The 23378-nt window shown below is 42.0% G+C and overlaps 1 protein-coding gene across 8 annotated transcripts in view; it reads right to left on the reverse strand.

Moving 5' to 3' along the window:
• Nucleotides 1-973: 973 nt before the first annotated feature.
• Nucleotides 974-23378, reverse strand: part of Sobp (Sine oculis-binding protein) — a 634366-nt gene continuing 611961 nt past the window's right edge. For all 8 annotated transcript variants that reach the window (XM_070085243.1, XM_070085242.1, XM_070085238.1 and 5 more), the window contains 2 exons: nt 5012-5183; nt 974-3127 (listed from right to left, as the gene is read on the reverse strand). In XM_070085243.1, coding sequence (XP_069941344.1) covers nt 1580-3127; nt 5012-5183 — 1720 coding nt within the window. In that variant the 3' untranslated portion in view covers nt 974-1579. The remainder of the gene's footprint in view (nt 3128-5011; nt 5184-23378) is intronic.

Here is a 23378-nt window from a genome sequence, read left to right on the forward strand (position 1 = left end):
GACAAATATTATTAACATCGATTATTATAAATAAATGGTGAAAATGGCTGTTTTTGTAGAGTATAAATCTTCAGGAAAATTTTCATAAATTATCTCCCATGGATTTCATTCATTTATCTCTGGAATGAAGTTTGCTTATCTGGGCTCCTTGTAACACATATCAGTATTTACAACCTTTAGTGAATACCTACAGGGATCCCTTGACACCAGACCATGCTTACAAGTACTGTGAACCAGCCCCTATGACTAGATCTCTTAGGAACAGCAAGAGATGAAGAGAGCTTGCTACAAATGTCTGTGAAAAAGATAAATGTGGTTACATATACAAACATGTATATATGTACCATTAACATCAAACATTTATAACATAATATGAATATATCACTGTATATACAGTCACATCTGTGAAGTCGTTGTACAATTATACATAGAAGCTTATCATACAAAGCAAAATGCACTAGTGACACCGTCAGTGACACTATCAGTGACACCATTTAGTGACACCATTGTGCAGTGACACGCTACAACACTGTATAGATTTAACAAATATACTGATGAAGACAAACCACACGAGAGATATATTTTGACTGAAGCCAAAAAGCATTGCTAGGGGACTGTAACAGCTGTTTTATTGGAACACAGTTACAGCTGATCATAAAATATCAATTAAAGGTGACCATATCTACTTTGTTATGCCAGCCACTTTTATTTACCTGGATGATACTATTAAAATTTTGCGTTAAATTAAAAAAAATCATTCTGCATTAGTAGCCTTAGTGAATTGCGTCAATATTATAATAACTTTTATAGCATATAATTCACATTAATTTATCCACATGCTGAAAAATTCAAATGTCTCATTTTGCTGTTGTTATTCTTGCTAAATAACATAGTGGAGTTGGTTTACTTGTAAGGAAACACTGTTTCCTTACAAGTAAACCAACTCCACTATATTATTTAGCAAGAATAACAACAGCAAAATGAGACATTTGAATTTTTCAGCATGTGGATAAATTAATGTGAATTATATGCTATAAAAGTTATTATAATATTGACACAATTCAATAAGGCTACTAATGAAGAATGATTTTTAAGGAAACAGTGTTTCCTTACACGGGTCTTAATAAGATGACTTGTTCAGTGGTGAGCCATCCACTGGTTTACCCCAGCTAGGCACCACACACCAACAGAAAAACAAAGGCTCACTACATAGTAGTGTTTCCTAATTAATTGGTTGATACCCTTACAGGTATCCTAAAGAATTTTTGTATTATTATTATTATTATTATCATTATTATTATTATTTATGGTAAGTGCTAAACCTTTCTGGGTCATTCAGTGCAAGATCATATATGATCATTCAAAATAAGTTGAATCTTCGTGTTCCTGTCAATAATTAAGGTTTGTTAAACAGTCCCTAATGTATCAAGTCACAATGCTTCACCCAGTAGTACCAAGTGAACCTCAGGAGCTTAAATTATTTGTTTGTCATGGTCACTTGTCTTCTTTGTCATGCTACTTATGTACTTCAGTTGTGCGTAGATGTTTAGCCCACTGATGCTTGATGAACTAGCCGGGGTCACACTAACAGGTGTTTTTTCTTAGGCAGAGGTTGAGGGTGGTCCCCAGCAGTATGGCGCTTCCTGGTAGCTTTTGTTGTGGTAGTGGCTGTGGAGGCTGGGGAACTCTCTGTCTCTGAAACTTCTACTGACTTGCTCTCTTCCTCCTCTTCATCATCGTCTCCGAGCAACCTCTTGACGGTACTTGTTTCCTCTTCTCTTTTCTTCGTTAGGTTGGCCAGGGCATCCTTGTTGTCTTCACCAAGGTCAGGAGAGGGACTTCGAGATATATCACGGGAGTCAAACTCATGGTGGTGGCTGTAAGTGGACTCTTGACTAGTGTCTCCAACAAGGGCACGACGCAGGTGTAGTGGTTCAGGCGAATCCCATGTGGAATCCCGAGGGACGAACATACCATTGATTTCGTAAACGTCAGACGTGTATCGCAAAATGCTTCGACGTTCTCTGTCTGGTCTTGGATGCGTGCTTCTCTCACCATCGCTGGAGGAAGAGGATGTGGGTGGTGGCGGTGGTGCTACAGGAATTGGACAAGGCTGAGGTGCTGGTCCTGAACTGGTTGCAGCAGCCATGGGACCATTGATCACTGATCCAGTACGACAGGCTTCTTTACGTGGAGTCGTCCGTTGTCTCCCCGACATCTCTTTCTGCGGAGGTTGGCGAGCCTCAGGTGTGTCATTGCGGGGAATGAATGGGATGGGAATGGGGACTGGAATAGGGATGGGGATTGGGATGGGCAGAGGGCAGGGCAGAAGAACAGTTACAGGAGGTAATAATGATCCAGGTGTTTTGGGTGGGCCTGGTGGTGGTGGAGGGAGAGATGTGGGTGGTGCAGGTGTGGGTGGTGCTGGTGCAGGAGGGCCGTGCAGCAGTGGGTGCCGCAGTGGTGGTGGACGCAACAACTCAGGACGTTGAAGCAGTAGGTGGGGCAGCAGAGGTGTCCGGGGAAGATCATGGGGAAGCATATGGGGGAGGAGAAGCTGTGCCCCACCTACCATGGGCAGGAGACTGCCCAGCCCACCTAGTGGCAGACTTGGAGGCTGAACTGATGGGTGAGGAGAGGCAGCTCTGTTGTTCTCAGCACCCACCTCATTGCTGCTGGCCAGCTCCCTCTCCCCGGGGGTCATATCCTGTTGTTGCTGAGATTCTAGCTGCCTCACACGAATGGTTGGCATCCGAAGTGGTTCATCGGTCTTGTCGGCATCAGAATGCAGGCCGCGAGCGAGCTGGAGTGATGCTCGGACTGTTCGGGGTCTCCCCAGCTCCCGTATTCCTTCCCGACGATCTCGGAGTCGAGGGCGACCATAGCGGGGCGTATGAGGCAGCGGACCTGGACTTTTGGTTTCTGCCGATCGTGATAAAACCTGACGGACTGTGACTGGTGACCCCCTGGTGAGGGATGGTGAGGCTCGTGGCTCACTCCTGGCAGAGGACTGGGTAGTAGTCAGGTTCACAGGTTCTGCTGGGTCTGGTGAGGGCGGTGGGGGTGTGGCTGGGGCTGGCGGAGACTGTGGAGAGTCCACTTTGACTTCGCCCTCCGGCAATGAGTCCTGCGGATCAAACAACAGATTAGTTTAGGACTGGTGATGGGCTCTCGATCCGAGAATAGGTGCTACCTAGCCCTTCCCTGAATCAAGCATGATTTGTCCCATAAAAATAATAATAATAGTTACTATTATTATTACTATTTTTATGAAGATACTATGTTGCATGTGAAGAGATGTTGAACCAGGGATGTGCTTGAAAATAGTATAAGCACTTTTGATATGTTTAATGAACATTTCTCTCAATAATATGTCCAAATATATTAATTAATATTATACCACTTGCTCCCTGTTCATAGTCTAGTTGACTTTTGTTTTTTCTGCACTGATGTTGCATAGGTTGTCTTTCTTACACACTCAGTTATTGGCTTGTTCTCTCTCTACTGGTTTCTCCCATCTACATCACAATATTGGCCTGTTTATCCTCCTTTTACTTCTGTTTTCTTCTACCCCGTGTGTAGGGGCAAGTAGACTAGGCTCTCTACAAGCAGTGTGAGGAATACAACACCCAAGAACTCCAGTAAGCTTTAATAGATCTGAGACAGCGAGACTGACAATAATCAATCCATTAGTGGTCCTATTATCCTGCAAAAATTAGCCATATGTCTCATTTATCTTAGGAAACCAAGAGACCCATACTATCTCTTGTGCCACTGTAACTTATCTCCTTACTTTCTACTTCTACTATTACTGCCACTACCAGCATTACCACTACTTTTTCTTCCTCTCTTCGCCCCATCCTTGTCTCCCTCTTTTGTGTTAATGTGACTGTGTAAATGGTCAAAGTCAGACCGAAATGTGATCGTATGCTTCTTTCTCCTATGTGAGGTTATTTTTATATTATTCCAGTCATGGTATTGTACTTTTTCAAGAGACTCATACGTCGCTAGTACTCACCTTTATCACTACCAGCTCTGAGAGATAATGTGGCTACAGGACGAATGAACATCTAACCAGATATAATGTTCTGAAGAAAATTAACCTTATGCACCACAATGGAGTTTTATATGAAATAAGAGTATGAGGACGCATATTTCAAAAGTGGCTATAAAGACACGTAGAGTTGTGGCCCCCAAATAATGCACAGCAATTTGGGTAAAACCTAGCCAATGCTATACTTAACAATTTACTCAATTAATTAATAATTAAAATCACAATAAGAAGTATAGCATGGTGAGTGGTACTAGTTACTTGAATTACAATACAAAAATGATAAGATACTATATGCATTCAGTAATATAGACGAGTTGAATGAAAGCTGGAAGAAGAACAGGGACAGAATTGGATAAAAACTGCAGATTTCATTGTTTGTTTGACATAGGGCATTACTGTCAAGAAGGTAAGGAGGTGCTTTGACACAGTTGGAATATAGGAAACATTTGGAATCTTCAGACAGAGAGGTCCATATTTTAGGGCCTTTTATGGAGGGACTGAAATATCGGTTAGCTTCATTTTCGTTAGTGAATATTTGGTGACACATACTGAAGATTGATTTTTTACGTTTCAAGGAGGATTTAAATGGATAAATCCTGATATCACTGACACACACATGTTGGCTTCTTGCGCCACTCACTGTTTCAGAGTGATAAAAAGTGCTAATATATTATTCATAACACAAAGTATAATAAATCTTGGCTAACTTTGTCCATAGTTAATTAAAGCTTTTATCATAGTTATTTGTTTTATGATTATATCTTTGCTGCCAAGTTCTTGGACCCAGTTCTTGGACTGGTAATCTTTCGTCTACCACCTGCAGGATGGGTAAAGTGTGACTACCACTCACAGGATGGGCATTGTGCAACCAATACTCACAGGATGGGTATGATGTTAACTCCTCGGGAAGGATATGTGATGCATGGAAAGCTATCAAGACGACAAGATTGGCCTTACCACTTCGTTACTCTGTCCTCCAGCACCTCCACAGTCTCTCAGCCACAGGTCCGGAGTGATGAGACCGCTGTTGGAGGCCGGCTTGAGGTCGTTGAGGTGAGGGTGCATCTGGAGGTGAGCTTCGGTCTCCCGACAGAATATCTGCATCTTGTACTGATTGAGGCACTTGTCGCTGTGAAGAGAAGGCATGGTTAGACCGTGTGACTGATACTTATTACAATCAAGTGAAATGCTAATCCTGTATGGGTTCATACAGCGCTACGAGTGGTGCAAGCTCGATCCTCATCCCGTTTATATATATATATATATATATATATATATATATATGTATATATATAGATATATATATATATATAGATATGTATATATATAGATATATATATATATATAGATATGTATATATATAGATATATATATATATATAGATATAGATATAGATATAGACAGCAACCGCCCAGGGAGGTACTACCGTCCTGCCAAGTGAGTGTAAAAAGGAAGCTTAGCGCTTCTTTTTGATTATAATAATAATAATAATCATTGCTTAGTTAATCTTAAGTTAATTTTAAGCCAGCCCGTAATGCTATGCATAGTATAAGTGGCTTTGGCATACTGCTCTTATCTGTATTTTTTTTGTACCTCTGTATGTGTGCACAAATGGAAGGATTGCTGGTGTCTTTTTTTCTGTCTCATAAATATGCAAGATTTCAGGTACGTCTTACTACTTCTACTTACACTTAGGTCACACTACACATACATGTACATGTTTATTTATACACACTCATCTGAGTTTTCTTTGATTTTATCTTAATAATTCTTGTTCTTATTACTTTTCCTTTTATATCCATGGGGAAGTGGAATAAGAATCTTTCCTCCGTAAGTCATGCGTGTTGTAAAAGTCAACTAAAATGCCGGGAACAATGGGCTGGTAACCCCTTATCCCGTAAAGCCTACTAAAAAGAAAAGAAGAAAACCGTGAAAGTGGGATGTTTGAATGTGCGTGGATGTTGTGCAAATGATAAGAAAGAGATGATTGTGGATGTTATGAATGAGAAGAAGCTGAATGTCCTGGCTTTAAGTGAAACAAAGATGAAGGGGGCAGGAGAGTTTCAGTGGAGAGGAATAAATGGGATCAGGTCAGGGGTTTCAAATAGAGTTAGAGCTGAAGAAGGAGTAGCAATAATGTTAAAGGAAAAGAAGGAGTATAAATGTATAAATTCAAGGATTATGTGGAGTAAAATAAAGGTTGGGTGTGAAAAGTGGGTTATAATAAGCGTTTATGCACCTGGAGAAGAGAGAGGTGTAGAGGAGAGAGAGAGATTTTGGGAAATGTGTGAGTGCGTGGGGAGTTTTGAACCAAGTGTGAGAGTAATGGTGGTTGGGGATTTCAATGTTGAAGTGGGTAAAAATAATGTGGAGGGAGTAGTAGGTAAATTTGGGTTGCCACGCATAAACGAAAATGGGAAGCCTTTAATTGAGCTATGTGTAGAAAGAGGTTTGGTAATAAATAATACATATTTTATGAACAAGAGAATAAATAAGTATACAAGGTATGACATAACACGTAATGAAAGTAGTTTGTTAAATTATGTATTGGTGGATAAAAGGTTGATGGGTAGGCTCCAGGATGTACAAGTTTATAGAGGGGTGACGGATATATCGGATCATTATTTAATTGTAGCTACAATTAGAGAAAGAGGTAGATTCGACAAAAGGAAAATGGCAACAGCAAGAGAGAAGTGAAAGTGTATAAACTAAGGGAAGAAGAAGTTAAAGTGAGATATAGGCAACTATTGACAGAAAGGTGGGCTAGTGCAAATGTGAGTAGTGGAGGGGAGGGGGTTGAAGAGGGATGGAATAGTTTTAAAAATGCATTATTAGAATGTGGGGCAGAAGTCTGTGGCTATAGTACAGTGGTTGCAGGAGGAAAGAGGAGAGATTGGCGGAGTGATGAAGAATAGGGTGTGATAAAAGAGAAAAAGGAAGCTTATGAAAGGCTTTTACAAAGCAGAAGTGTTATAAGAAGAACAGAGTATATGGAGAGTAAAAGAAACGTGAAGAGAGTGGTGAGAGAGTGCAAAAGGAGAGCAGATGATAGAGTGGGAGAGGCACTGTCAAGAAATTTTGAGGAAAATAAGAAAAAAAATTGGAGTGAGATAAACAAGTTAAGAAAGTCTAGAGAACGAATGGATTCGTCAGTTAAAAATAGAGTAGTGGAGTTAGTAGATGGGGAGATGGAGGTATTGGGTAGATGGCGAGAATATTTTGAAGAACTTTTAAATGTCGATGATGAAAGGTAGGTGGTAATTTCGTGCACTGGCCAGGGAGGTATAACATCTTTTAGGAGTGAAGACGAGCAGGAAGTGAGTGTTGGGGAGCTGCTTTACCCCCTTTCATTCTATGTAATGCCTCACATACCTCCCCCACACTCACATCCTGTTCTTCTTCACTCCTAAAAGATGTTATACCTCCCTGGCCAGTTGATGAAATTACTGCCTCCCTCTCTTCATCGACATTTAAAAGTTCCTCAAAATATTCCTGCCATCTACCCAATACCTCCAGCTCCCCATCTACTAACTCCCCTACTCTGTTTTTAACTGACAAATCTATTCGTTCCCTAGGCTCTCTTAACCTGTTTATCTCACTCCAAAAAATTTTCTTATTCTCAACAAAATTTGTTGACAGTGCCTCACCCACTGTATCATTTGCTCTCCTTTTGCACTCTCTCACTACTCTGTTCACCTTTCTTTTGCCCTCCATATACTCCGCCCTTCTTATGTCACTTCTGCTTTGCGAAAACCTCTCATATGCAACCACTTTCTCTTTTATCACACCCTTTACCAATCACTCCTCTCTCCTCTTGCACACACCCTCCTATAGCCACAAACTTCTGCCCAGCATTCTAACACTGCCTTTTTAAAACTATCCTACCCCCTCTTCAACCCCCCCTCTACCTATACTACACACACACACACACACACACACACACACACACACACACACACACACACACACACACACACACACACACACACACACACACACACACACACACGCACACACACGCACACACACGCACACACACGCACACACACGCACACACACTCAACTAGGAGTTACAGGAAATAATAAGGGAGGTAATGGCTATGTATAAATGGGACCCAGAGATACGGAGGGAAAAGCAATGGGAGGCACAGAGGGAGAGATCAGTCTTCACACATGGGCTTCAGGACAGCGAAGGTTGGACATACGATGAAAAACGGCTGAGAGGAAAAAAAAGAGATTAAAAAATATCATCAAACAGGAGAGGAGAACATGACTGAGCTGATAAATTTTCAGAGAATAGGGGGATACTCAAGGGAGAGAAATATGCCAGTCAAGACAGAAACGATGTGGAACAGGATCCTGCAGCAGAAACCACACTGGAGGGTGTTCCTAGATCGCGGCAGAATGAGAAAAGAACAACAGAAGCTGAGAGAGGACTCAAAGACAAAAGGAGCAAGAAAAAGAGATAAGGCTAGAGTCAGCAGAGGACAACCAGAGGCAAGTGGAGCAATAAGCGCAAACAGCCACAGAACACTGCAACTAATCACGTTATCACAAACCACACTCCACACTCAGAGCCCCCACCCCACTCTATACAGTAGAATCCCACAGCACCCTGCCAGGTCTCCCACTCTCCCCCAGCCCCCACAAACCCCCTGAATACAGTGTTGGAGAGAGAACTGAAGGATTGGTACACCAGTGCTAATGGAATAATGAATAAATGGGACGAGTGGCACCAAAGAATCACAGAGGCATTACCAGACATCATAGCTCTCACAGAAACCAAGCTCACAGGAATGATAGGAGATGCCATATTTCCAACTGGATATCAGATCTTGAGGAAAGACATAGGGAATAGAAGGGGTGGAAGAGCTGCACTGCTCGTTAAAAAGCAATGGAATTTTGTGATGGCAAGGGGAGACAGAGGAGAAGCAAGGGAGTACATAATATGAACACTTCAGACTGGAGGTCCCAAGGTGGTCATTACAGTGTTGTATAACCCCCCACAGAATAGCAGGAGACCAAGACAAGAATATGATGAGAGTAACAGAGACATGGTCGATACACTGGCTGAAGTGGCAAGAAAAGCAGGGCAGTGCAAAGCTACTGGATATGGGTGACTTCAAACACAAGGAAACTGACTGGGGAAAACCTGGAGCCACATAGGGAGCCAGAAACGTGGAGGGCTAAGATGATGGAGGTGGTACTGAAAAACCTCAGGCATCAACACGTTAGGGACACTACCAGAGAGAGAGGAGAGGACGATCCAGCAAGGCTGGACCTTGTATTCACTTGGAATAGTTCAGATATTGAGGACATCACATACGAAAGGCCCCTGCATGGTCCTGAGCTTTGAATACATTGTAGAGTAATAAGTGGAGAGGGAAGCAGGAAGAGCAAGACGAATGAAGCCAAACTACAAAAGAGGTGACTACACAGGCATGAGGAACTTCCTACAGGAGGTCAGAGGGAAAGAGAATTGGCAGAAAAATCAGTAAATGATATTATGGACTGTGACGACAATATGCAAGGAAGTAGAGGAGAGGTTTGTACCCAAGGGCAACAGAAATAATGAGAAGGCCAGGACGAGCCCTTGGTTTACCCAAAGGTGTAGAGAGGCCAAAACAAAGTGCGTTAGAGAATGGAAGACATAAAATACAAAGGACCAAGGAAAATAAAGAGATTAGTCAAAGAGCCACTACGAAAATGACACAGCATCGAAAGCCAAGTCTGACCCGCAGCTGTTGTACGGTCACATCAGGAGTAAAACAACAGTCAAAGACCAAGTAATCAGGCTGAGGAAGGAAGGAGGGGAGATCACAAAAAACAACTGAGAAGTATGTGAAGAGCTCAACAAGAAATTTAAAGAAGTATTTACCGTGGAGACAGAAAGGACCCCAGAGAGCCGGAGTGGTGGGGGTACACCATCAACTGCTGGACACAATACATACAACCGAGAAGATGAAGAAGCTGCTAAGTGAACTAGATACCTCAAAGGCGATGGGGCCGGACAACATCTCTCTGTGAGTCCTGAGAGAGGGAGCACAGGTGCTCTGTGTACCACTAACAACAGTCTTCAACACATCTATCGAAACTGAGACACTACCTGAGGTGTGGAAGACAGCAAATGTAGTCCAAATTTTTAAGAAAGGAGACGGACACGCAGCACTAAACTACAGAAGTATTTACCGTGGAGACAGAAAGGACCCCAGAGAGCCGGAGTGGTGGGGGTACACCATCAACTGCTGGACACAATACATACAACCGAGAAGATGAAGAAGCTGCTAAGTGAACTAGATACCTCAAAGGCGATGGGGCCGGACAACATCTCTCTGTGAGTCCTGAGAGAGGGAGCACAGGTGCTCGGTGTACCACTAACAACAGTCTTCAACACATCTATCGAAACTGAGACACTACCTGAGGTGTGGAAGACAGCAAATGTAGTCCAAATTTTTAAGAAAGGAGACAGACACGCAGCACTAAACTACAGAAGTATTTACCGTGGAGACAGAAAGGACCCCAGAGAGCCGGAGTGGTGGGGGTACACCATCAACTGCTGGACACAATACATACAACCGAGAAGATGAAGAAGCTGCTAAGTGAACTAGATACCTCAAAGGCGATGGGGCCGGACAACATCTCTCTGTGAGTCCTGAGAGAGGGAGCACAGGTGCTCTGTGTACCACTAACAACAGTCTTCAACACATCTATCGAAACTGAGACACTACCTGAGGTGTGGAAGACAGCAAATGTAGTCCAAATTTTTAAGAAAGGAGACAGACACGCAGCACTAAACTACAGACTAGTGTCACTGACATGTATAGTATGCAAAGTCGTGGAGAAGATTATCAGAAGAATGGTGGAGCACCTAGAAAGGAATGAGATTATTCACGACAACCAGCGCGGTTTCAGGGGAGGAAAATCCTGTGTCACAAACTTACCAGAATTCTATGATAAGGTGATGGCAGTAAGGCAAGAGAGATAGATGGATAGAAAGATATATAGATAGACAGATAGATAGTTATATATATATATATATATATATATATATATATATATATATATATATATATATATATATATATATATATATATAAATATAAAGAGAGAGGGAGAGAGAGAGAGAGAGAGAGAGAGAGAGAGAGAGAGAGAGAGAGAGAGAGAGAGAGAGAGAGAGAGAGAGAGAGAGAGAGAGAGAGAGAGAGAGAGAGAGAAAGAGAGGGTAGATTGCATTTTCTTGGACTGTAAAAAAGCTTTTGACACGATTCCACACAAGAGATTAGTGCAAGAGATGGAGGACGAGGCAGGTATAACAGAGAAGGCACTGCAATGGATCAGAGAATAACTGACAGGAAGTCAATAGCGAGTCATGGTATGCAACGCGGTGTCAGACTGGGCGCCTGTGGCGAGTGGGGTTCCACAGGGGTCAGTCCTAGGACCGGTGCTGTTTCTGGTATATGTGAATGACATGACGGTAGGGATAAACTGAGAAGCGTCCCTGTTTGCAGACAGTGTGAAGCTAATGAGAAGAATTCAGTCGGACGATGATAATGCAAGACTACAAAGCGATCTGGACAGGCTGCAAGCCTGGTCCAGCAACTGGCTCCTAGAGTTTAACCCCACCAAGTGCAAAGTCATGAAGATTGGGGAAGGGGAAAGAACACCTCATACAGAATACAGTCTATGGGCCAAAGACCGCAAACTTCACTTCAGGAAAGGGATCTTGGAGTGAACATAATACCGAGCGCATCTCCTGATGTGCACATCAACAAGATAACTGCTGCAGCATATGGGTGACTAGCAAATCTAAGAATAGCATTCCGACACCTCAGTAAGGAATCGTTCAGGACTCTGGACACAGTGTACGTCAAACCCATACTTGAATATGCAGCACCAGTTTTGAACCCACACCTGGTCAAGCACGTCAAGAAATTAGAAAAAGTGCAAAGGTTTGCAACGAGATTAGTCCCGGATCTAACAGGCATGTCCTACGAGGAGAGATTAAAGGAAATCGACCTGACGACACTGGAGGACAGGAGAGAGAGGAGGGGACATGATAACGACATATAAAATAGTGAGAGGAATTGACAAGGTAGACAGAGACACGATGTTCCAGAGATGGGACACAGCAACAAGGGGTCACAACTGGAGGCTGAAGATTCAGATGAGTCACAAGGATGTCAGGAAGTATTACTTCAGTCATAGAGTTGTCAGGAAGTGAAATAGTCTGGAGAGTGATGTAGTGGAGGCAGGTAACATACATAGCTTTAAAATGAGATATGATAAAGCTCATGGAGCAGGGAGAGAGTGGACCTAGTGGCGACCAGAGAAGTGGCGGGGCCAGGAGCTATGACTCTACCCCTGCAACCACAATTAAGTGAGTACAATTAGGTGAGTACACACACACACACACACACAGATTCAGGAGGAAGAGCAAATACAGCCTCCCTCAGAACCACCTACAGAAGGACCTCAACCACTCCAACTTCAATGCAACCAAACAATCTAACCCAAAACTCACACACTGTACCAACTGCCCCCACCCCCCTCATCACATACTCCACCTCCACAGAAACCCCTCAGTTCCCAGCCAGGTCACCCTTTCCTCCAATCCCAACGCTCTCCCCAGACCACAGTGTTAGAAAAGAAGTTGAAAGTTTGGTACACGAATGCGGATGGAATAACATAAATGTGAGGAGTGGCATGATAGAATCAAGACGTCCCCAGACATCATAGCAATTACAGAAACAAAACTACCTGGGATGATAACAGACGCAATCTTCTAACCCGGATATCAGATGCTGAGGAAAGATAGAGGGAGCAGAGAGAGAGGAGGAGGAGGAGGAGGAGTTGCACTGCTCATTAAAAACCGATAGGGATTTGAGGAAGTAGAAGGAATGGACGAAATGGGCGAGTGATGTACAACCCACCACAGAACTGCAGGAGGCCAAGAGAAGAATATGAAAAGAGTAACAGAGCAATGGTGGATACACTAGCTGAGAGGGCCAGAAGAGCTCACACAGGTAGAGCAAAGCTACTAGTCATGGGCGATTTCAATCACAAGGAGATTGATTGGGAAAACCTGGAGCCACATGGGGGTCCCGAAACATGGACAGTCAAGTTGATGGATGTGGTACTGGAAGACCTCATGCATCAACATGTTAGGGGCACTACCAGAGAGAGAGGTGAGGATGATCCAGCAAGACTGGACCTTGTATTCACCCTGAGTAGCTCGGACATCGAGGACATTACATATGAAAGGCCCCTCGGAGTTAGTGATCATGTGGTTCTGAGCTTTGAATACATAGTAGAGTTACAAGTGGAAACGGTAACAGGAGTAGGATGGGAGAAGTCAAACTACAAAAGGGAGGACTACACAGGCATGAGGAACTTCCTGCAGGAAATTGAGCGGGAAAGAGAATTCGTAGGAAAATCAGTATACGAAATGATGCACTACATGTCAACAAAATGCAAGGAGGCAGAGGAGAGGTTTGTTCCCAAGGGCAACAGAAATAATGGGAAGACCAGAACGAGCCCTTGGTTTACCTGAAGGTGTAGGGAGGCAAAAACTAAATGCACCAGAGAATGGAAAAAGTACAAGACAATAAAGAGATTAGTAGAAGAGCCAGACACGAGTATGCACAGATAAGGAGGGAGGCCCAGCGACAGTACGAAAACGACATAGCATCAAAAGTCAAGTCTGACCCGAAGTTGTTGTATAGCCACATCAGGAGGAAGACAACAGTCAAGGACCAGGTAATAAGGCTGGGGAAGGAAAGTAGGGAGCTCACAAGAAACGATCAAGAAGTATGTGAGGAGCTCAAAATGAGATTTAAGGAAGCATTTACAGTGGAGACAGAGAGAACTCTGGGAAAACTGAACAGAGGGGCACACCAACAAGGGATATACCAACGAGTATATATCCACAGGGGTCAGTCCTAGGACCAGTGCTATTTTTGGTATATATATGAATGACATGATTGAGGGGATAGACTCAGAAATGTTCCTTTTTGCAGATAACGTGAAGCTAATGAGGAGAATTAGATCGGATGAGGATCAGGCAGGACTACAAAGAGACCTGGACAGGCTACAAGCCTAGTCCAACAACTGGCTCCTCGAATTTATAAAACCTCGCCAAATGCAAAGTCATGAAGATCGGGGAATGGCAAAGAAGACCGCAGACAGAGTATGGGCTAGGTGGCCAAAGGCTGCAAACCTCACTCAAGGAAAAGGATCTTGGGGTGAGTATAATACCGAGAACATTTCCTGAGGCACACATCAACCAGATAACTGCTGGAGCATATGGGCGCCTGGCAAACGTGAGAATAGCGTTCCGATGCCTCAGTAAGGAATCGTTCAAGACTGTACACCGTGTACGTCAGGCTCATACACCAATTTGGAACCCACACCTGGTCAAGCACGTCAAGAAATTAGAGAAAGTGCAAAGGTTTGCAACAAGACTAGTTTCAGAGCCAAGGGGAATGTCCTACAAAGAAAGGTTAAGGGAAATTGGCCTAACGACACTGGAGGACAAGAGGGTCAGGGGAGACATGATAACATACAAAGTATTGCGAGGAATTGACAAGGTAAACAAAGACAGGAAATTGAAGACTCAGATGAGTCAAAGGGATGTTAGGAAGTATTTCTTTAGTCATAGAGTCGTCAGGAAGCGACGTAGTGGAGGCAGGAACCATACACAGTTTTAAGACGAGGTCATGGAGTAGGGAAAGAGAGGACCTAGTAGCGACCAGTGAAGAGGCGGGGCCAGGAGCTATGAATCGACCCCTGCAACCACAAATAGGTGAATAAACACGAATTCCCTCACAAACACATGAACAAGTAAATCCCTTCTCTCCAGTCTTCAGGGCTATTGTTATTATTATTATTACGAAATTATGAAATAAAATCAACAGAAGCCTTGGCTACATAAAACATTGTTATTTAACTCGCAAAGAAAAATAGGGAAAGTAGTTTTCTTTGGCACGCGCAAAAATATACGAGTTTCGAAAATTTGAGGAAAAAAGAAGAAACGAAATGTGATCTGATGTTTAAATGAGCTCAGCAGGATGTGAGCAAATAAAAGGTCACTTAAATGTGCAAACTGGCAAGTGGTGTAGTGTTGTCAAGCCATTATGAGTTTTGTAATTAATGAAACTCACACGATATCCCCCCCCCTTCCTCCCCACATCCCCCCCCCTCTTCCTGAGGCAACAGTCAAAGAATAAAGCGTTCCCAATAACTGAGATGTTTTTTGACTCTTTGATGGCAGTACACGACCTCTGTACATTTCCCAGCTCCGCCATCTCTCCTGCCTTGAAAGGCGTTGCGAAAAGTACCATCACTAGTGTTGTTCTTCTTGTGCTAAAAGCTCTTGTAATCTTCCCTGCCTTTTCTTGACTGTTGCTGCAAATGCCTTACAGTGTTTTCCGAGAGATTAATCATCTGATATAATTATTTTTATTTATTCATATGATATTGTCTGTGATCACTCTTTATGTATGCTAATTTTAAGTCTAAATTCTTACCAAGCCTAAGCAGTTTTAATATGTTCTAATGAAGCATTATGTTATTTTCATTTATCCACCATAAGACGTCGTTGATATTATTTGAAACTTTTCAGTGTCGTCTCCTGAGGTAACTCTCACAGAAGATGACACTAAGCTGTGGGTACTGTTCTTATCTATGTATGTTTTGAGGATGAGAAACAACAATGTTGCTGGGACTATTTCAATGGATACTGAACTTGTTACTGTGCTGAGACTGCGCCTTGTGATTTTTTTTTTTTTTTAGAAATTTTAATACCCATTATTCTGTTTTATTAATTATACATTTAACCTCATTTCTTGAGCTGTTACTTCATGGTCGCATTTATCAAATGCCCTTTGTCACAGTGATTTAACATTTGTAATACACTAGATCATTCTGCTCTAAAGCCAGGTTGACTCAGGTTGTGTTTACCTGGATTCGCTTCCGGAGGTCACCGCCTCCGCTGCCCGGGCCCAGACTAGGCCTCCTGGTTGCTGGTTTGATCGATCAAGCTGTTAGTGCCTACCGCCAATTCAATCCACGTTTCTCTACAAAGTATATATTTTGGTGTCTTACCATACTATCAAAGATTTTTATGAAGTATGATGTTGGCGCTCCTGGTCAGAAGTTTTTTCTATTGCTATGCTGCCGACTTGGTAAAGAAGGACTGTGTCTGCATTTTTTAAAGCTTCTGGGATTTCGAATGAATCAATGTCCCTTCTCCACAGACCACTGATAATGGTACTTCGCATTTCTTTATAAATAATCTATTCCAGGAATTAGGCACAGGTGCTGCATGCGTGGGCATACAATCTATTTTTGTAGCCAGTAATGTGGTCAAGAATACTTAACCTTTAAAAATAGGCATTAAAGAAAACTCTCAGTATATATATACACACACACACACATATATATATATATATATATATATATATATATATATATATATATATATATATATATATATATATATATATATATATATATATATATATATATATATATATATATATATATATGGCCCGAAAAAGAAAAACTTTCACCATCATTCACTCCATCACTGTCTTGCCAGAAGGGTGCTTTACACTACAGTTTTTAAACTGCAATATTAACACCCCTCCTTCAGAGTGCAGGCACTGTACTTCCCATCTCCAGGACTCAAGTCCGGCCTGCCGGTTTCCCTAAATCCCTTCATAAATGTTACTTTGCTCACACTCCAACAGCACTTCAAGTATTAAAAACCATTTGTCTCCATTCACTCCTATCAAACACACTCACGCATGCCTGCTGGAAGTCCAAGCCCCTCGCACACAAAACCTCCTTTACCCCCTCCCTCCAACCTTTCCTAGGCCAACCCCTACCCCGCCTTCCTTCCGCTACAGACTAATACACTCTTGAAGTCATTCTGTTTCGCTCCATTCTCTCTACATGTCCGAACCACCTCAACAACCCTTCCTCAGCCCTCTGGACAACAGTTTTGGCAATCCCGCAGCTCCTCCTAACTTCCAAACTACGAATTCTCAGCATTATATTCACACCACACATTACCCTCAGACATGATATCTCCACTGCCTCCAGCCTTCTCCTCGCTGCAACATTCATCACATATGTTTCACACCCATATAAGAGCGTTGGTAAAACTATACTCTCATACATTCCCCTCTTTGCCTCCAAGGACAAAGTTCTTTGTCTCCACAGATTCCTAAGTGCACCGCTCACCCTTTTCCCCTCATCAATTCTATGATTCACCTCATCTTTCATAGACCCATCCGCTGACACGTCAACTCCCAAATATCTGAATACATTCACCTCCTCCATGCTCTCTCCCTCCAATCTCATTTCCAATCTTTCATCACTTAATCTTTTTGTTATCCTCTTTCCTGTATTCACTTTTAATTTTCTTCTTTTACATACACTACCAAATTCATCCACCAACCTCTGCAACTTCTCTTCAGAATCTCCCAAGAGCACAGTGTCATCAGCAAAAAGCAACTGTGACAACTCCCACTTTGTGTTAGATTATTTGTCTTTTAACTCCACGCCTCTTGCCAGGACCCTCGCATTTACTTCTCTTACAACCCCATCTATAAATATATTAAACAACCACGGTGACATCACACATCCTTGTCTAAGGCCTACTTTTACTGGGAAATAATCTCCCTCTTTCCTACATACTCTAACTTGAGGCTCACTATCCTCGTAAAAACTCTTCACTGCTTTCAGTAACCTACCTCCTACACCATACACTTGCAACATCTGCCACATTGCCCCCCTCTCCATCCTGTCATATGCCTTTTCCAAATCCATAAATGCCACAAAAACCTCTTTAGCCTTATCTAAATACTGTTCATTTATATGTTTCACTGCAAACACCTGGTCCACACACCCCCTACCTTTCCTAAAGCCTCCTTGTTCATCTGCTATCCTATTCTCCGTCTTACTCTTAATTCTTTCAATTATAACTCTACCATACACTTTACCAGGTACACTCAACAGACTTATGCCCCTATAATTTTTGCACTCTCTTTTGTCCCCTTTGCCTTTATACAAAGGAACTATGCATGCTCTCTGCCAATCCCTAGGTACCTTAACCTCTTCCATACATTTATTAAATAATAGCACCAACCACTCCAAAACTATATCCCCACCTGCTTTTAACATTTCTATCTTTATCCCATCAACCCCAGCTGCCTTACCCCCTTTCATATTACCTACTGCCTCACGAACTTCCCCCACACTCACAACTAACTCTTCCTCACTCCTACAAGATGTTATTCCTCCTTGCCCTATACATGAAATCACAGCTTCCCTATCTTCATCAACATTTAACAATTCCTCAAAATATTCCCTCCAACTTCCCAATACCTCTAACTCTCCATTTAATAGCTCTCCTCTCCTATTTTTAACTGACACATCCATTTGTTCTCTAGGCTTTCTTAACTTGTTAATCTCACTCCAAAACTTTTTCTTATTTTCAACAAAATTTGTTGATAACATCTCACCCACTCTCTCATTTGCTCTCTTTTTACATTGCTTCACCACTCTCTTAACTTCTCTCTTTTTCTCCATATACTCTTCCCTCCTTGCATCACTTCTACTTTGTAAAAACTTCTCATATGCTAACTTTTTCTCCCTTACTACTCTCTTTACATCATCATTCCACCAATCGCTCCTCTTCCCTCCCACACCCACCCTCCTGTAACCACAAACTTCTGCTGAGCACCCTAACACTACATTTTTAAACCTACCCCATACATCTTCGACCCCATTGCCTATGCTCTCATTAGCCCATCTATCCTCCAATAGTTGTTTATATCTTACCCTAACTGCATCCTCTTTTAGTTTATAAACCTTCACCTCTCTCTTCCCTGATGCTTCTGTTCTCCTTGTATCACATCTACCTTTTACTCTCCCGGCATTTTAGTCGCCTCATACGACACGCATGGCTTACGGAGGAAAGATTCTTTTCCACTTCCCCATGAACAATAGAAGAAATAAAGAAGAACAAGAGCTATTTAGAAAAAGGAGAAAAACCTAGATGTATGTATATATATATGCATGTGCGTGTCTGTGAAGTGTGACCAAAGTGTAAGTAGGAGTAGCAAGATATCTAGCGTGTTTATGAGACAGAAAGAGACACCAGCAATCCTACCATCATGTAAAACAGTTACAGGTTTCTATTTCACAGTCATCTGGCAGGACGGTAGTACTTCCCTGGGTGGTTGCTGTCTACCAACCTACTACCTCTCTCTTTCTCTCTCTAATATATATATATATATATATATACATATATATATATATATATATATATATATATATATATATATATAAGTAGTGAAAATTTCCACTGGGGGCCCCTTCAAAGGATGCCGCCTTTTCACACCTATGTGCTAATGACCTTGACCCTATGATAATGACCCTTCCGGGCACGTGTCACCTTTTCACACCTAGGTGTTACTTCTGGTTTTGACCATGACCTCGCCCTCGAGACTACCTCACCCTTAACCCCCCCCCCGCCCACGACCCCCCCCCCCTTCGCGACCCCCCCCCCCTTCGCGACCCCCCCCCCCTTCGCGACCCCCCCCCTTCGCGACCCCCCCCCCCTTCGCGACCCCGCCGTCGCGCCGCGCGCCCGCCCGCGCCCTTCGCGACCCCCGCGCGCGCCTTTCGCGACCCCCGCCCCGCGCCTTCTGCTGCGCCTTCTGCAGCGTCGTCCGGATCGCCCCCGCGCCTCGAATTTTTTTCCAATTTTTTTCGAATTTTTTTTGAATTTCATTTTCTTGTGCTCTCCATCTCCTCGGATCAAGTTTTTAAGGTTCCCCCTCTCACTTTCACCCCAAAATTTCTCGATATTACAAGTTTTTTGGATCCCCCCTATGGGGTTTTCGAAATTCTCCATCTCCTCGGATCAAATTTTCTCGACAATACCATGACTCCATCTCCTCGGATCAAGTTTTTCTCGAAATCAAAGTCTCCATCTCCTTGGATCAAATTTTTGGATTACCCCTCTCACTTTCACTCCCACCCCAAAATTTCTCGATAATACCAAGACTCCATCTCCTTGGATCAAATTTTTGGATTACCCCTCTCACTTTCACTCCCACCCCAAAATTTCTCGATAATACCAAGACTCCATCTCCTTGGATCAAGGTTTTTGGATTCCCCCCTCTGGGGGTTTCGAAAGTCTCCATCTCCTCGGATCAAGTTTTTTGGATTCCCCCCTATGGGGTTTTCGAAATTCCTCGGATCAAGTTTTTGGAATCCCCCCTCTGGGTATAAGCATTCAAATGAACTCCTCCTATGGGGCATGCTTACTACAGGTCTAATGAAGGGTGTTTACTCGGCGGTCAGTGACGTCACGTGTTGACCCAGCACACAGGTTGAATCTTGTCTACCCTTTTACCCACCCTCCCAAACCCTCACACTCCAACCAACACCTCACAATTTTCACTCATAACCCCCAATTTTTCTCGTTTTAACCCTTTTAGTTCATTAAAGTTAATAAGGGGACACATGCATCAGAAAGTCACCACATCGCTTACATCCACTTTCGTTAAATTCACTACTCACAATTTTACATATTACGAAGTTAAATACGCACTTTTACTTTGAACATCTTCAAAACACTCTCATAAATCATTTGAATACTCACAAAAAATACCTTTATACATTTCCAAACAACACTGAAATACTCCAAAAACATCATTCGAACACCCCCAAATCACCTCTGAATACTCCCAGAACGCCTTTATAAGTACTCTTGCACATCATTTGAACACCTTCATAAGTACTCTCATAATCATTTGTACACCTTCAAAAAACACCTTTGAATACTCACATAAACACCCTTGAACACCTTCAAAACACCTTCAAAGCACTCTCATAATCATTTGAACACACTCAAAACACCTTTGAATAACCTCAAAACACCTTTGAACACCTTCAAAACACCCTTGAACACCTTCAAAACACCCTTGAACACCTTCAAAAACAACATTTGAACACACTCAAAACACCTTTGAACACCTTTGAACATTTCCAAAACACTATTTGAGTACTCCCAAATAAGATTTGACATCTCTAATTTATCTGCACTTACACATTTCATTAAATTACAACTCATCCCTCAGTCTCCAGACTTCACAACATTATCACAAAAACTAACTCAAACACTTTACTTTGAACACCCCCAAAAACACTCTCATAATCATTTGAATACTCACATAAACACCCTTGAACACCTTCAAAACACCTTTGAATATCGTTTTTAAACTAATTTCATCACAACCCACTTATATCATCTTTTTTCGGTAACTCTAATTCGACTACACTACCCTCATCAATTACCAACAAATTTTACTCGTTTTAACTAATGTCATCACTGTAACCAAGATTTTCACAAAAAAAAAAAAAAAAAAAAAAAAAAAAACAAAAAAAAAATAAAAAAAAAAAACTCTATGACACCTAACACACACGCACACACACACACCCCACAACACCCACAATTTTTCTCGTTTTAACCCTTTTAGTTCATTAAAGTTAATAAGGGGACACAGTACATCAGAAAGTCACAACAACAACATCCACAACCCACAATTTTTTCTCGTTTTAGCTAATTTCATCAGAAAAAGTCCCAACAACAACCCACTTATAACATCTTTTTTCGGTATCTCTAGTTCGACAACAACACCCACAACACCCACATCCCACAACACCCATGAACATTTCCAAAACACTATTTGAGTACTCCCAATTACACCACTGATTACTACTAAAACACCGCTGAATTCAATCAAAACACCCTTGAACACCTTCAAAACCCTCTTGAACACTTTCAAAAACACCTTTGAACATTTCCAATCAACACTGAAACACTTCCAAAAAACACACTTTGAGTACTCCCAATTACACCACTGAATACTACTAAAACACCGCTGAATTCAATCAAAACACCCTTCAACACCTTCAAAACACCTTTGAACACCTTCAAAACACCTTTGACACCTTCAAAAGACTCTTGAACACCTTCAAAAAACACCTTCGAACATTTCCAATCAACACTGAAACACTTCCAAAAACACAATTTGAGTACTCCCAATTACACCACTGAATTCTACTAAAACACCGCTGAATTCAATCAAAACACCCTTCAACACCTTCAAAACACCTTTGAACACACTCAAAACACCTTTGAATAACCTCAAAACACCTTTGAACACCTTCAAAACACTCTCATAATCATTTGAACACACTCAAAACACCTTTGAATAACCTCAAAACACCTTTGAACACCTTCAAAACACCCTTGAACACCTTCAAAACACCCTTGAACACCTTCAAAAAAACAACATTTGAACACACTCAAAACACCTTTGAACATTTCCAAACAACACTGAAACACTTCCAAAAACACCATTTGAGTACTCCCAATTACACCACTGAATACTACTAAAACACCGCTGAATTCAATCAAAACACCCTTCAACACCTTCAAAACACCTTTGAACACCTTTGAACATTTCCAAAACACTATTTGAGTACTCCCAATTACACCACTGATTACTACTAAAACACCGCTGAATTCAATCAAAACACCCTTCAACACCTTCAAACACCCTTGAACACACTCAAAACACCTTTGAATAACCTCAAAACACCTTTGAACACCTTCAAAACACTCTCATAATCATTTGAACACACTCAAAACACCTTTGAATAACCTCAAAACACCTTTGAACACCTTCAAAACACCCTTGAACACCTTCAAAAAAAAACAACATTTGAACACACTCAAAACACCTTTGAACACCTTTGAACATTTCCAAACAACACTGAAACACTTCCAAAAACACCATTTGAGTACTCCCAAATACACCACTGAATACTAAAACACCACTGAATACACTCAAAACACCACCAAAAATCACCATAAACTAAGATCAACACCCACATCCCACAACACCCACAACCCACAACACCCACAATTTTTTCTCGTTTTATCTAATTTCATCAGAAAGTCACAACACCCACACCTCCCATTTTTTTCTCGTTTTAACCCTTTTAGTTCATTAAAGTTAATAAGGGGCCACACTACATCAGAAAGTCACAAAAACAACCCACTTATAACGTCTTTTCGGTATCTCTAGTTCGTCAACAACACCCACATCCCACATCACCCACATCCCACATCCCACACACACACACACACACATCCCTAACCTAGCCTAACCTAACCTAACTTATCCTAACATAACCTAACCTAACCTAACCTAACCTAACCTAACCTAACCTAACCTAA

Source organism: Cherax quadricarinatus, chromosome 15 (genome assembly GCF_038502225.1).
Source record: "Cherax quadricarinatus isolate ZL_2023a chromosome 15, ASM3850222v1, whole genome shotgun sequence".
NCBI classification, from domain to species: Eukaryota; Metazoa; Arthropoda; class Malacostraca; order Decapoda; family Parastacidae; genus Cherax; species Cherax quadricarinatus.